This window comes from Brassica oleracea, chromosome C6, assembly GCF_000695525.1.
Source record: "Brassica oleracea var. oleracea cultivar TO1000 chromosome C6, BOL, whole genome shotgun sequence".
NCBI classification, from domain to species: Eukaryota; Viridiplantae; Streptophyta; class Magnoliopsida; order Brassicales; family Brassicaceae; genus Brassica; species Brassica oleracea.
Window position 1 is genome coordinate 18,274,249 of NC_027753.1, and position 15,124 is coordinate 18,289,372.

The 15,124-nt window shown below is 31.5% G+C and overlaps 2 protein-coding genes across 3 annotated transcripts; one reads left to right on the plus strand and one right to left on the minus strand.

Annotated features, from left to right (window-relative positions):
• Window positions 1-2,552: 2,552 nt before the first annotated feature.
• On the plus strand, window positions 2,553-3,830 carry LOC106296474 (zinc finger A20 and AN1 domain-containing stress-associated protein 6-like). Of its 2 annotated transcripts, none has more exons than XM_013732609.1 (2): window positions 2,553-2,732; window positions 3,014-3,830. In XM_013732609.1, exon 2 carries the CDS (start codon window positions 3,043-3,045, stop codon window positions 3,613-3,615), a length of 573 nt encoding a protein of 190 aa, XP_013588063.1. In that variant the 5' UTR covers window positions 2,553-2,732; window positions 3,014-3,042; the 3' UTR covers window positions 3,616-3,830. The 2 variants fall into 2 exon arrangements, with proteins under 2 accessions (XP_013588063.1, XP_013588064.1); XM_013732610.1 differs by lacking the exon at window positions 2,553-2,732 and adding an exon at window positions 2,740-2,936.
• A 2,630-nt stretch (window positions 3,831-6,460) lies between these two features.
• LOC106299382 (purple acid phosphatase 21-like) lies at window positions 6,461-9,982 on the minus strand. Its single transcript, XM_013735481.1, has 6 exons — window positions 9,772-9,982; window positions 9,300-9,591; window positions 7,560-7,957; window positions 7,165-7,338; window positions 6,808-6,896; window positions 6,461-6,698 (listed from the first exon to the last, which is right to left on the minus strand). The coding sequence occupies exons 1-6, from the start codon at window positions 9,922-9,924 to the stop codon at window positions 6,494-6,496; spliced, it is 1,311 nt and encodes a 436-aa protein (XP_013590935.1). The 5' UTR covers window positions 9,925-9,982; the 3' UTR covers window positions 6,461-6,493.
• Between the last annotated feature and the right edge of the window lie 5,142 nt (window positions 9,983-15,124).

Consider the following 15,124-nt stretch of genomic DNA (forward strand, 5'->3'; position numbering starts at 1 on the left):
GAACATATTATAAGGAGATGAACTCCTATGTGGTGGTTGCTGCTACAGATTTTCGAAATTGACAATGGTCTGGTCATAAAAAAGAAATTAGAATACAATGATGTAGTAAGCAGCATATGGATCACTGGATAAGATGAAATAAGAAAGAAATTAAATATAATGATGTAGTAAGCAGCATATGGATCACTGGATAAGATGAAAGAACAACTTCGTTCCTAAGCTGATTCATGGACTGAAACCTAAAGCAGCTGCATATAGTATGAAAAAGAAATTGATCACGCATGTTCATTGATTTTGGAGTTGTATAAAAGACAATCCAATACAGTCCATATATTTGAAATTCCTTGTGATTATACTAAACCTAAAAGAGGTTAGTAGGCATAGAATAAATCTATGTGGGTGTCCGACCAAAAGCGTCTGACCCCGACCCTTCAAAAATAAAGATGTTCGACTCTGTCCATCTAAGGGCGTCCGACTCTTCAGCAAAGAACGTCTGACTCTTCTACTAGACGCGTCCGGCTTTTAAGACTAAAAGACGTCTGACCCTTCTTCTTGATCACGGGCCAGTAGAGACAAAAGATCAACCGGATACAAATGTATTGTAGTCCATAAGCTTGTGATAGTCGAGATCTATGACCTAATAATATATATTTCAGTGTGTGATATAATCCACAGCAACAGAGGTCATGAGACACCATCAAGAGATAGATAAAGGACTACGATGTCCGAGATAGATATGGTACTGCCTAAAGGCAAAGAAATCGATGTCCACATCCATGAGAGTGTTCGGCCGCAGAGCCATAATAAGAGATTATAAACTCACAGCAATGATTATTGATCTTGAACACTCATGAGACAAGTAGTGGACATGTATAAACGAGGTTTATGACCCAGACATGGATCGGCCAGATCGAGACATAGGTTCACGATAACTATGTCTAGTACATTGTCCATAAGTACTTATTTCGTCCGACCAAAGTAAAGAGTTAACAGTAGACGATCACGTCTAGACTATGGACACATGCAAACACGATTTGCAAAGACCCAATAGTGATCCCCGAGAACAATATGATTCACATTATTTAGCACACATGCTTTACCGGGACACTCAATGTCAAAGGACATGAGAAACGACCTAAGAAGTCGAAGTGGTCTAATTACGGTTCAGTAATGATACTGGCCGATTACTCACATCCTATACATACAGGAAATATCACGCACCAAGATGCGTAGAATGTAGAACCTACATTGAGGTTCACATCAGGGGGAGTAGTGCGTGTTGTACTCTTTTTCTTTCATCATGGTTTTGTTCCACTGGGTTTTCCTGATATGGTTTTAATGAGGCAACATGAAGCGTACTACAGATCTTGTATGGTTATGGCATCCAAGGGGGAGTGTTATAAATCATGGAGTGGATTGCCATTAACCAGGCTCGGTCCGAGACCGGCCCAATACTTAGAAGATGGAGAGATGGCCGAAGCCTAGAGAGAGGAGAGAGAGAGCCGACTTCACGAGAGAGAAAGACGGCCATAAAGCTTGGAGAAAGGAGAAAAGAAAACTCTTTCCTTTTCGTAGTAGATGTAATCTTTCCATTATTATGTATTATTAGTTTTCCTAATTCTAGTAAGTTTAGGTTTTGGATACTTTCCATTTATCTTCATCTTGTAATCTTTATATAAAGGAACCCTTTTATCATTAATAATAACACAGAAATATTCAGTTTCTAAACTCTCAATTTACAACATATAGGGCCTTAAAAAAAAAATTCCCAAGGGCCCTTGTATATATTAAGCCGGCCCGGGATGGATCACCTGGTTAACATTAAATCGTAAAGACAAATTATTGTCGCTCTTACGAATACACATTCCTAACAACTTAGATAATTTAATCCTAAACGGTTTGCGTACATAATTTCCCCATCAAACTGATCAATTACTTTAGAGGTTTTAGAACAAATGTAGTATAAGGTTAATTGGACCGTCCATTCCAAATGTTTCGTTTTAAAAAATCTAATAATTAGAAACGAGTGGTAGATTAGATCCCAAGTTGACCTAAAGAAGAGATCCCAAGTGGCTCTTTATTGTATCAACACGGTACGTTTTTCCTTTTCCGACTAATCCACACGGTGTAAAGTTTGACTGACCCATCTAACGAGTTTTTACTTTTGCTTGACACTATCAACGATAAAAAAATTTAGCTGAAAGGTCTTTTAAAAAAAAATTTAGCTGAATTTTTTTCTTCTTAATCTCATTTAATATTCTACAATCAAGTTAAATAAAATTAATTATTTTACTATGAATATTATTTGACAAGGTAAATACGTTATTTTAACAGTTCTGAGAAATATAATCATTTTAGGCTGTCTTTTTTAACAGTTCCTGTATTTACTCTACTTTAATTACTTATCATTTTTTTAGCAACTTTTAATTACTTATGATTCATATCCTTTTGCTGGTAAGAAAAAAAGAGAGGTAATTAACTGCTTCTGTAACATTAAATTAAAATAGTATATGTATCAAACAAGTGACACCACCATGACGACATTTAATCACTAGTATAAAATTTGATCGTGGTTTAGTGGGTTACGTGTACAAATATTCGATTTTTCAGCAGCGTCGTCTCTGTTTCCATCTTCTTTCTCTTTCTTCTCCCTTCCCGATTTCATCGTTAATTGGTAAAGAAAAAAAGTCAGTGAATCATCTCTCTTCTTCTTCTTCTTCTCTCAAGAACAGGTAAACATAACCTCTCTCCTCCTCTCCTTATTTCTCTCACCTCTTCTCTGTCTTCTCGCTCTTTTATAAACTTTCCATCTCATTCTTTTCCTTTTCATCTCTGTTTGGTTGCCGAGAAAGCGGAGGAAAATTTTCTTCGCTTTTTTATTACCGATCTTTCTGTTTTTTTTCTTTTGTTCTGTTTCTCTCGGTGACCAGATTCCTGTTCGTGTCATGTTCTCTCTTTTTAATTCTGCAGATTCGTTAACTTTTATTGAATCTATTGTTTTTTCTCTCCCCAGGTTTTCGGTTTAAAGCCTCGAAATTCTCTATGGCGGAAGAGCATCGATGTCAGACGCCGGAAGGCCACCGTCTCTGTGCTAACAACTGCGGCTTCCTCGGCAGCTCCGCCACCATGAATCTATGCTCCAACTGCTACGGCGATCTCTGCCTTAAGCAACAGCAAGCTTCCATGAAATCCACCGTCGAATCCTCTCTCTCCGCCGTATCTCCTCCGTCGTCAGAGATCGGTTCTATGCAATCCACCGTTGAATCCTCTCTCTCCGACGTATCTCCTCCATCATCGGAGACCATTTCCATCTCTTCTCCAATGATCCAGCCTCTCGTTCGAAACCCATCAGCTGAACTGGAGGTAACGGCGACGAAAGCGCCGAAGACGGTGACTCCGCCGCCGGAGCAGCAGCAGAAACGGCCGAATCGGTGCACGACGTGTAGGAAACGGGTCGGGTTGACTGGGTTCAAGTGCCGGTGCGGAACGACTTTTTGCGGGGCTCACAGGTACCCGGAGGTCCATGGATGCACCTTCGATTTCAAATCGGCCGGTCGCGAAGAGATCGCCAAGGCGAACCCACTCGTCAAAGCGGCGAAGCTTCAGAAGATTTGATCGCCGCCGTTCGATGCGTTGACTTTTAAACCATCATTTGAACGCGTTTGTCTCCCCAGAAATGGTGTTAGATTGATCTCAGCCGTTCATGATGTGTCATTATGTAAAAGATATGTACTACGAAGGACACGTGTCACGTGACGTTTTCCTCATCTTCCCAATTAATTTTCTTTTCCCCTTAAAGAAATAAGATTATTCGCGTTGGCTTTTCTCTCCGGCAAAGTGTGGCTTTTGCGTGTAGAAAATTATTTAGACAAAAAATATATAAATTTTATTACTCCATAATTTTAAGTCTTTGAACTAAAATATGATAATCTTACAAAGCCTAAATGTTATAGATTCTAACATTAGTGCTATGTGGATGTGGAATGCCTTATAGGCTACTAGGGATTTTCATGCGCTATACGCAAAAATAATAATTTTTAACATAATATTGATTATTTTGATTTATATTTCAACATTATTAATTTATATTTTAACTTCAATAGCTATAAAAAATCATAAACTTATTTTTGTAATCTTATTTTTTTGATTTGGTATAATTATTTAAATTTGATTTGATTTAATTTTTAATAAAGATAAAATTAGATTTTATAAAAATAGTTTTAATTATATTATTGTGTTTAATAATTATTTATTTTAAATATATATATATATATATATCTTCCCATCTAATTTTAAATATATATATATATATATTTACATATAAATATAAATTCTAATAAATTTAAGATTTTGTTTGTTTTAGTTAAATTGAAAAATCTTTTTGTTAATTTAAATGATGAAGATGAACAGATAAATTTAAATAATGTTTAAATATTTAACTATCAAATTTTTTTTTGATTAGTGTTACTTTATTTAGTTTATTTTTATTAATGTGAGATACATATATACATATATATTATTATTTTAATTGTGATATATGAATTATTAATATATTTAATAGTTTACCATAAATAAATATTTATTATGGAAAATTGACATTAATGATGATATATGAGTTATTTTTATTACCATATTTAAAATCTCTGCAAAAAAATTTAAATTTTTATAAGGAAATTTTACATCTCACAATTAATATGATATCATATCACTATTTTCTAAAACCATGTCATCTATTTTAAATGTCATTTCATCTTTTTTTCAGCGAAAATAATTGTATTGAGAATATATGTATAAATTATTTCACAAATATAGTGTAGGGTATATGATTCCCCACCTCCAATGAGCATTACATTGGTAAGAATGTTGTCACTAGTCAAACAAAAGAAGACTCCTAGCCTTAATGTTTTTAATACAATATAATCCTTTTAAATTAATATTTTATAAATTAATATACACTATAAATCTCTATAAAATAATATAATTTTATAGTTTTAAATTGATTTTTTGATTTAATTAGTATATCGATAAATTAATATCTCTATAAATTAATAAAAAAATTATAGTTTTGGTGTAGTCTTAATATTATTAATTTATAGAAATTTCACTAATTTATAGAGGTTTCACTGTATACTAATGTACAGTCAAATTCCCAAATACACTTTTAAAGATTTTAAAAATGTATAACCTTTAAGTCACCAATCCTACATATAAAGGATGGAGGGAGTTCTTCATTGCCTGTGATAAATTTACGAAAAAAAGACAAAAATAGCACTAAATCAAGTTTATATTCCCAAACTAGTACTCAAGGTCAAAAGTCACAAAAATAGCACTTAATGTTTTATTAAAAGTCACAAACTTAGGGTTTAGAGTTAAAGGGTGGGGTTTAGGATTTAGGGTTTAGGGTTTAGGGTTTAGAGTTTAGGGTTTAGGGTTTAGAGTTTAGGGTTTAGGGTTTAGAGTTTAGGGTTTAGGGTTTAGAGTTTAGGGTTTAGGGTTTAGAGTTTAGGGTTTAGGGTTTAGATTTTAGGGTTTAGGGTTTAGAGTTTAGGGTTTAGGGTTTAGATTTTAGGGTTTAGGGTTTAGAGTTTAGGGTTTAGGGTTTAGATTTTAGGGTTTAGGGTTTAGAGTTTAGGGTTTAGGGTTTAGATTTTAGGGTTTAGGGTTTAGAGTTTAGGGTTTAGGGTTTAGATTTTAGGGTTTAGGGTTTAGAGTTTAGGGTTTAGGGTTTAGATTTTAGGGTTTAGGGTTTAGAGTTTAGGGTTTAGGGTTTAGATTTTAGGGTTTAGGGTTTAGAGTTTAGGGTTTAGGGTTTAGATTTTAGGGTTTAGGGTTTAGAGTTTAGGGTTTAGGGTTTAGAGTTGAGAAATGAGGTTTTGGGGATAAGATTTCAAATTTTGAAAAATAAAAAAATTAAAATTTTCAAAGGATAAACTTAGAGAGGTGCTATTTTGGTCATTTTAGTTTTTGAGTGCTATTTTTGTGATATAAACTTAGAATTGTGCTATTTTGGAGATTTGCCCTAAATTTATTATCATGAAACGATATGAGAATATTGACACGTACACTTAATTATATATATATAGTATTTTGTAAAATTGGTTGAAAATAGTTATAATATTTTCTTTCATATATAAAATTATAGTTTTGACTTTAAACCTCTCAGAAATTACGAGTTTGTGACCAACCATTGCTACTATTATGTGATGGCTCCATATGTGAACAACATGTTATGTTGAAAATAAAAAAGTTATGTTGAAACGGAACTTATTTTCACATATGGAGCTGTGAGCTAACAAACAACCTAAGTTGAAACGTAATTTAATGTTCAAAATTTGAATTCGACAGGATCTAAAGAATTCTATGTTATGAGCTGCGAGCTAACCGAAAATTAAGATTATTTTACCAAGTACGAAGCCACGTAAAGAAGAGAAGAGTAATGTTTGATGTTTTTTTTTTTTTTCCTTAAAAGAGTAATGTTTTAAGGTAAGGGGATTTAGAGTTCATTTCTAAAGTGATTAAGAATACAATGTGATGATGACGTAGAGCTTTCGAACCATACTTCATCCGCAATAACTGAGAAGTTATCGTTGTTTCTATGCCACGACCAGTGTGCTCGTTTCTTGTCTATAACTCTCAATCTCCCATGTCCAAAACTCGATTCACGGAATGCCGACAACGGTGAACGAGGGTTATTAAACCTGTAAATTTTTTGTTTATTCAGTTCAGTTAACCAACTTTTTAAAAGAAACATAAACCACTGCATTTTGGCCCGAAAAAATAGTAAATGAATAATGGGACATGACATACTTATATGCCAGCCCTTCTCGATTGCCACCGTCACCGATGGTTATGTGCATTGGTCCACATGGGTCGGCCTTGTGGTTGTATACCGGCCTCTTGCATCAGTCATAATTTGGAATCAATAGAGTGAAAAAATCTTGTTAAATAGTATTTAAATATACATAACTAAGTAAATAATCATTTCAAGTAACAAATAAATTCATTACGTACGTACAAGTTGATTTAACTTAAAACATGTGGCATGGCAATTGACAAATTCATCTGATTTTAGCCGTTAAGTTTGCAGAATTATGTGATTTATAAATTTCGTTGCATTAGAATTGTATTTCAATTGAGGAAAAGGTTAACAAAGATGGTACTTACGAAACGTTCGTAGGTATGAATGTGGCCGGCAAAAACAATGTCGACTTGAGCACGATAAAGTAAACCCTCCATGGCCTTTCTCATTTTCTCCCCTTCACCTTCATGCGCCTTGTTTGTACTGTACCATGGCGTGTGCATCACCGCCACCAACCACGGCGTTCTTTTACGGTCAATCTCCCTCGCACAAAAATAATAATCTAATTTCAAGAACTAAAGAAATAGTCGAAACATTTATTTTAATGGAGATTATATCCAAACAAATTCCCGGAATATGTAGCAATTATGTGAGTTTTGCATTGACTATTTGAACTGTTGTTAACAAATAGTGAGAACTTAATTAGACCCATATATATATGAAACATGTATTTTCCAAGTATATATAATGTACAAGTTACCTTTCTTAAATCTTCACGGAGCCACCGGTACTGATCAGAGTGGGAGTCATAGTGGGTGTAAGAACCAATCATAACAATGTGGACACCGGCTGCATCAAAAGAGTAGTAAAGGTTGGAGTGAGAGAGGCTTTCAGCGTGAGGCATAAGCCATCGGGCATTGTATGCTTTAAAGCTTATATGTTCTTCAATGATCCGGGCAGACTCGATCTCGTGGTTTCCCTCGGTGACCATCCATGGGCGAGTGCTAGCCAGGTTCTCCAGGAGACGGCCAAAAGAGTCCCATAGTGGCTGGTGGTTGTCTGCGTAGGAGAGATCACCGGGAAGTAGGAAGACATCGAAGTCCCGTTTTGTAATCTGATCTAATGTTTTCACCGTCCAATCAGTTTGCCCAAGGTCACCTTGAATTTCAGAACAAAAACTTGTCTTACGTAAGTACACTAGCTAGAAACCCGGTTTTTAACATGCATGAACCAGAACCAAGCATATATTAACCAAATATGTCAAAAATAGATCAATCTCTATCCAAGCTATCATTGATGGTGTGTTTCATGAGTTGAATTCAACTCAAAAGATGTATTATCTATAATAAATGATTTGAGGTTGTGGTTTTTGTTACTTTTTGTTGCCTAACCACTTGTATTCAAGTCCACATAATGTATGGTGTTGAGAACAAAATGAATCAAACTATTTGATATGATACATCTCAAAATAGTTCTTAATATGTTTGATATGCAAATGATTTTTTGTTAATAACTGATATAAAATTTATATGTATACGAATGAGTTAACTAAACTAATTTAATGATTAATAGATTATTATAGTACATCTAAGTGAATGAGTAAAGTTACAATTATTGTATGAGGCAGCCATACATTAGGAATCAAAATTATGTAAATCATTGATTATATATATGATCGTTGGAAACAAATCTCAACTAAACCACAATACTAAATTTTGGAACCAGAGGCAATTCATGCACGTATAATCCATTTCGAAACCCCTAAAAATATTGATAACCGGCAGCCAAAAACAAAAGATAAGTCATGTATAACTTTAAAGCTTGGGATTTGGCGTATACTTTAACTCCAACGGGAAAGTTGTGGACATGTATAAAAAGTGGAATACAAGTAACGTCCTGCACGGTTTGCGCGTTATTGCATAAACATATATAGTCCAGTTTTTTTTTTTTTTGTCACAGAAGTCCAGTTTTAATATCTTTTAATAAGCATAAAGTTTTAAATATATATGGTTACACATGGAAAACTTCCGGTGGGCTAATGTCGTATATGTTCTACTTCAATTTTGGTTATGTCTTTTAGGACAAATGTGGTTAACGACAGTAAATCTAGTATATCTAATCCTATTTTTATTTCTTAAAAAATAACTAAAATTTAACAGCCGGACTAAGTTACTGTTGCGATCTTGGCCCACGATCTTGGACTAAATCTTTTAGTTGTCTAATCCCATCTTCATCTCATCGATATTGGGTAATTTTCCCAACAGTTACCCGGCTAGTGACATGATTGAACAAACCAACTTTATTGGTTCTGTTTTTAACCGTTTGTCCTATTAGAGAACTTTTGCAGCTAAAACCATTTTTGTCAAAACATGTTTAAAATGTAAAGTTACCATCTCTCGATGTAGCCTTGAACTTATAGGAATTTAGACTTTCCGATAAAAATAAATGACATGAAAATGCGATAACTGAAGAAAAGAGAGTTAATGATGGGGCTACTTACCAGCAACGGCAAACTCGACCGGAAAAGTGGACGGAGGAGTTCTGAAAGAATACTCTTTACCATGGCCACCACAACGGTAATAGTAAGTGGTGCTTGGCTGAAGAGGACCAATCTTGATATGGTGGATCTTGCCGGAGCTGTAGAAGAAGAATCTATAAGAAGTGGATTCTCCGGTTGTTTTTCTGTCGTACTTTTTTGAGCTTTTACCGTATTCCACCATCGATGCAACGTTCATGTCTTCTGTTATGTATGTTACTCTCATGTGATCCTTACCCGCCAATGATACGTGCACCTAAATAATTTTTAGTCAAGATTAAGTAATATGTATTAAATTTTTTCTGTGGGTGTCAACGATCAATTACTCCATCTGTTCCTAAATATAAGATTGTTACAACAATACATTGTCTTATGGAGTACGCATCTCAAACTCAGGTAATGAAATTTTAACAGGTACTAAGACACTTAAATAAACCTGTTGAGGATAGAAGTTTGGATGGCCGTGAGAGACGATGAAGTCTGCACCAGGCGGTGGGCGGGTGTAATTCGAATCATGATTATATGCTTGAGATACAAATGGAGAGAGGAAGAAGATACTGAAGCTAAGAAAGAGATCAAAGATTTTCATCTTCTTTTCAAAGGATTTAAGGTGAAGATGTAGGTGAACAAGATGTGATGAATTATTTAAATACTGAATTGATATGTGGATGTCTCAGGTTTGTTTATACAACTCGTCAAGTCACTCATTTCGTTTTTCTTTAGAGTTTTGCTTGCAGCTTTCTTTCATCTTCCAATATTGTTTAGCAACAAAAGTTCAGTAATTCAAAATAAAATAAAAATCAAAGCCAATGTTTTTAATTTAGCTCCAGCATATTTTTATGATTCAACAATTTAAGTAACTTTTATGTTCTTGTTATGAACTATTACGTGGATGTCCATTAGGCCCATAAACCCATGTTTTAGAGGATTCTGAATCCCTAATGTTGTATCCCTATATATTGTATCGTGACCTTTGGAATAATAAGAATAACCGATTTCTTCTTTCTCTCTATTCACAACAGTTCTACAATAATAGAAATATGTTGATATATATAACCGGTGTGGTAACTTACTCATGAAAGTGTAAGTATACATATCAGAGTCTGATAATCAGACATCCATCAGTCCTCCTACAAGCTTAACCATTGTTGGATCCTCCTAAGACAAAAGCAAGAAATACCTAAACAGAAACTCCCTATACATTCTTAAATACAACAAAATTAAAAATGCCTTATAAGAAAGTAAGTTATAACTGAGTTATGATTTGTTTGTATACCATGGTGGTTGAATGGAATGTAAATGATAGAAAGATAGATTAGTGAAGAGTCTGAAGACTATTAAACCAACCCAAAAAGTTTAGGAAGCGTAGACAACAAATAAAGAGAAAGGAAAATAGGTTTTGAGAAGGGGTGGTAGCCGTAATTCCTAAGATCACCCTTAACGGTATCATCTCCTAAAAGATGTTCTCAGCGGGTTATTAATATTTTAAGATAATTTTTAAATTTTATTAAATTTTATTTTCTTTTGAATAATTCAACCAATTATACTGAAACATATGGCAAATGGGTATGCTGAAAGGTACTCTAAATGTCTCATATGAGATACTACATTGTCCCTCTGCTAATTTCTTTTATTTTTGTTGAAAGGTACTCTAACAACTCTGTTTAGAAACTGCTGTTGGAACTGCTATAAGCAGGGTCGGCTTAAACATTGACTGCCCCCGGGATAAATTTTTTTAATTCATTATAAATGATTAAAAATAATATTTTAGGACCCTTACTAGAAAACCAAAAATAAATTAGACCCTTTCTATAGTTAACTTTGTTTGATTTTGGGATGAGCCATGGACCATTGCACTGCTGGCTCTCCCTCTTGAGCCGGCTCTGGCTATAAGGCTACTTTAATTTTATTTTGTCTCTAGCTTATGGTAGTTTTAGGCTTTTCCGTCTTCTATGTTTTCAGCAAACTTGTAAAGGGTATACATAGTTAAGTCATATCAGTTATATTTACATTAATAAATCAAATACTTTCATGAACATGGCCGGCAAAGCGATATCGACTCATACACTAAAGAGCAAAAATTCCATTAGGCTATGTGCTATTATAACTGATATGACTTTAAGACTATGCATACCTTTTAGTTTGGATATAGTTTAGGTTTCTTTGGATTTGGTTGGTATATAGTACCACATTGCAAGCCTGGTTGAACGTTTCTAAATTTGGATTTGACTTTATCTCGGGTTGTGATTATCCAATTTTATTCAAAAGTATATACTTTAGTTCACAAAATTTGTAAATTTATACTAACAAAGACTTGATGAAGTGATTTAAAAATGATTTGTTAAGATAAAGAAAACATAAATAAATTAATATTAACAACTAATATTCTATAAATACGTAAAAATATTATTTAAACTTAAAAAAAAAAAACAGTCGTAAAATTTCAGAAGCAACTACGTAATCTAACATCAAATGCATTTCAATATTTGATAAAATACAAGATATGCGTTAAGGGAAGGGTTATTGGTAGAGGAATTCTACGGGAATTATAAAATTTAGAGATTTCATTATCATTGGTTTATGAATTTTTAAAATCTTAGTAAAATCTTTTGTTTTGGGATGAAGAATTTTAAATTTCATTCAAATCTTTTGTTATTGAAAAAGTTTACTTATCATTGATTTAGCAATTCTATTAAAATCTCCTATATATTAATCATGGAGCATTACAACATGTTTTCATAGCCACGTGTCTTCACTAGAATGATTCTTAGAATCATAAGAAAAATAAATTGGTCTATATAAATATATATTATACTTTTTATTAAACTAACTATCAAATTGATTAGTAACGTACAAAATAATATTCTCAATTCTTTCCTTAAATAAAAGCTACAAAATTAACTAATACAATTAACATATATATGACCATTAATGATTATGAATAATACATATTGATAACAATTTTTGTATTATATCTCTTTTTTGTTTAATTTTATATTATTAAAAAAAATTAAACAATAACATTAAGCATATATTAAAAATAGAGTTTTTCTTATATGTTATATTTTGAATTTTTATAACGACTATAAATTACAAAAAATGATAAAAGTATCACACTGAAAATTTAGTGATCAATGGTTAATTTTTTTTTGTTCAAGCAAGATACAAATGAACATAAATCGTATAAATATGAAGTCTCATTAATAAATATTCATATTATATATATTATATATATATATATATATCATTTAAATTAAATTATATACTATATAAAAATATATAAATATGTTAATTTCAAAATTTGCATTGAAAAATTATTGAGATCTTAATATTTTAATTTTGAAATTAGTATTGAAAAAAAATTCTCACATTATAAATTTTGTGATTAACGGTTTAAATTTTTGTTACAACAAATATACAAATGTTAATAAAATCATATGAGTAGGAAATCTCGATAATAAATATTTATATTAAAATATTATATATATATATATATCATTTAAATTAAATTATATACGATATAAAAATATATAAATATGTTAATTTCAAAATTTGCATTGAAAAATTATTGAGATCTTAATATTTTAATTTTGAAATTAGTATTGAAAAAAAATTCTCACATTATAAATTTTGTGATTAACGGTTTAAATTTTTGTTACAACAAATATACAAATGTTAATAAAATCATATGAGTAGGAAATCTCGATAATAAATATTTATATTAAAATATTATATATATATATATATATATATATGTCAATATCATTAAAGTTTAATTAGATACCATATAAAGTAAATAAGTGATTGTTTTGATTTATTTACCATGATTGTAAATAAACAAAAAGCATTGGTTTTGATTTATGTGCGTACTCTAATGTATATACTGTTATGTCATGCTTTTATGTATACAAATTATTTTTAAATAGGTAGTTTCTAATATGTTATTTGAACCTGACAATCCCAAAAATACACTTCTTCAAATCGAAGTGATTTTTAATATTGGAAGCACTATATATTGCTTCATTCAAATTAAATAAGTTAGTCTTGATTTTTATTTAAAAAAAGCTTTTAACGAAATATGATGACAAGATTTCAATCACCTCCTTTTGAGTTTGCTCGAAAAATGAGATATTTGATTATTTGTCTAATATTTGCTTCTCCCTAATACTCTATCTAGCTATTATAATTGTAAGAATGAGAGATTTGAACTATTTATTTTAAGTTTTCTGGTTTATCATTTAGTAAATCAAACAGTTCTTAGTTTATACATAGTTTACATATAATAGAATGGTAAAATATTATATATATATATATATATATATTTTGTTTTTATTGGTATATTCTTAAGTAACTAAATCTCAAATGGGTAGGTTAATAAAATAAGTAATTTGTTTTGTTGTTCTAGAATTGGCTAATTTTTAGACCGAAATGGTGAATATATACTAGACATACATTTATATTTCGAGTCTTCACTTATATTCTATAACAGCTTGATATAATTGATTTGAACTCTAACCTGTGAATAGAGTTTGCTGGTGATTTTCTTCAAAATTTTAATTCTTAGATATGCATCTGGAGTGGAACTAATTTTGCAGACATCTATCTTTTTAAATTGACACTTATGTAATTCACCGAATTCACGTAAGAAGTTAAAAAGGAAACAAAACTCATATCAATGAAACAGAAATAAGAACGAAAGTAAAATATTATAGAGGTAGAAAATGAAATCATTTATGGAGAGTCAATAGTAAACAAATCGAGAGCAGAAAACCTAATCCTCTTTCGTCATTTTACAATCGATGTTGCCTATCTGGTTTTCGTTATTTGTGTCAGCCGCAAAACTTAATTTTTTTTTTGTGCATATGAAGTCTTAAAAATAATTAAAATGAGCTGTAATATGTTAAATCAATAAAATTCTATAGAAATCAATAACACTCTAAATCTAATGGAAATCTATATAAAAATATATGTTAAAGTTTGTTACATCTATTTAACTTTTAAAATTTCGTCAACTTGTATGATCATCAATCTCCACAAAAGTTTTTGTTCCAATAACTCCCTAAACTAATATTGACTTAATTATTAATGTAGTGGATACTTATCTTAGGTACTATTGAAATATTTGAGTATTTTGAGTAATTATTCGAGATTGAATGCTGATTTAGTACAAAAAAAAAACTTTTTTTAGATTTTTAACAAAATTTAGGTTTTTCATATTTTATTCGGGTTTATAAAATTTAAAACCCCTAAAATACCATAAAACAAAAAGATCTATTTAGATGTTTATGTTGGTTAGTTCAACCCAGATTATTTCTGATTGGTTCCATTCAGATTTTCAGGTTTGATTTTTGTCAGGCCGGTCCTGAGAATCCGAGAGTTTGAAGTGATTTTGGAGGCAGTCTATTAATTTTTTATATATATATTTGAGGGTCTATGTCTATTCACTTATTCAAAAAGTTTGGAGTCATATACAAATGTTTCACTTGGGTATGCTTGTGACCGGCCCTAATTTTTTTTCACTCCTAATTAGGCATTTAATAATGGGGTTATTTGTAAAATAACAAAAAAAAATAAATTTTTAGGGGGTGACGATCTATTTTGCCCCTGAGAAATATCATATATCATCACATACACACAAACTTTTGACTCCGTTCTTTTTCCCCCAAATTGAAAGTTCAAATTTTATTTGCCCCAAATCCACGTACTCTATTTTCCCATATCGTCGAAGTTTTTTTTGATCAAACCATATTTCCATTATACTGAAACGAGTTTAAACTCCATTACAGGAG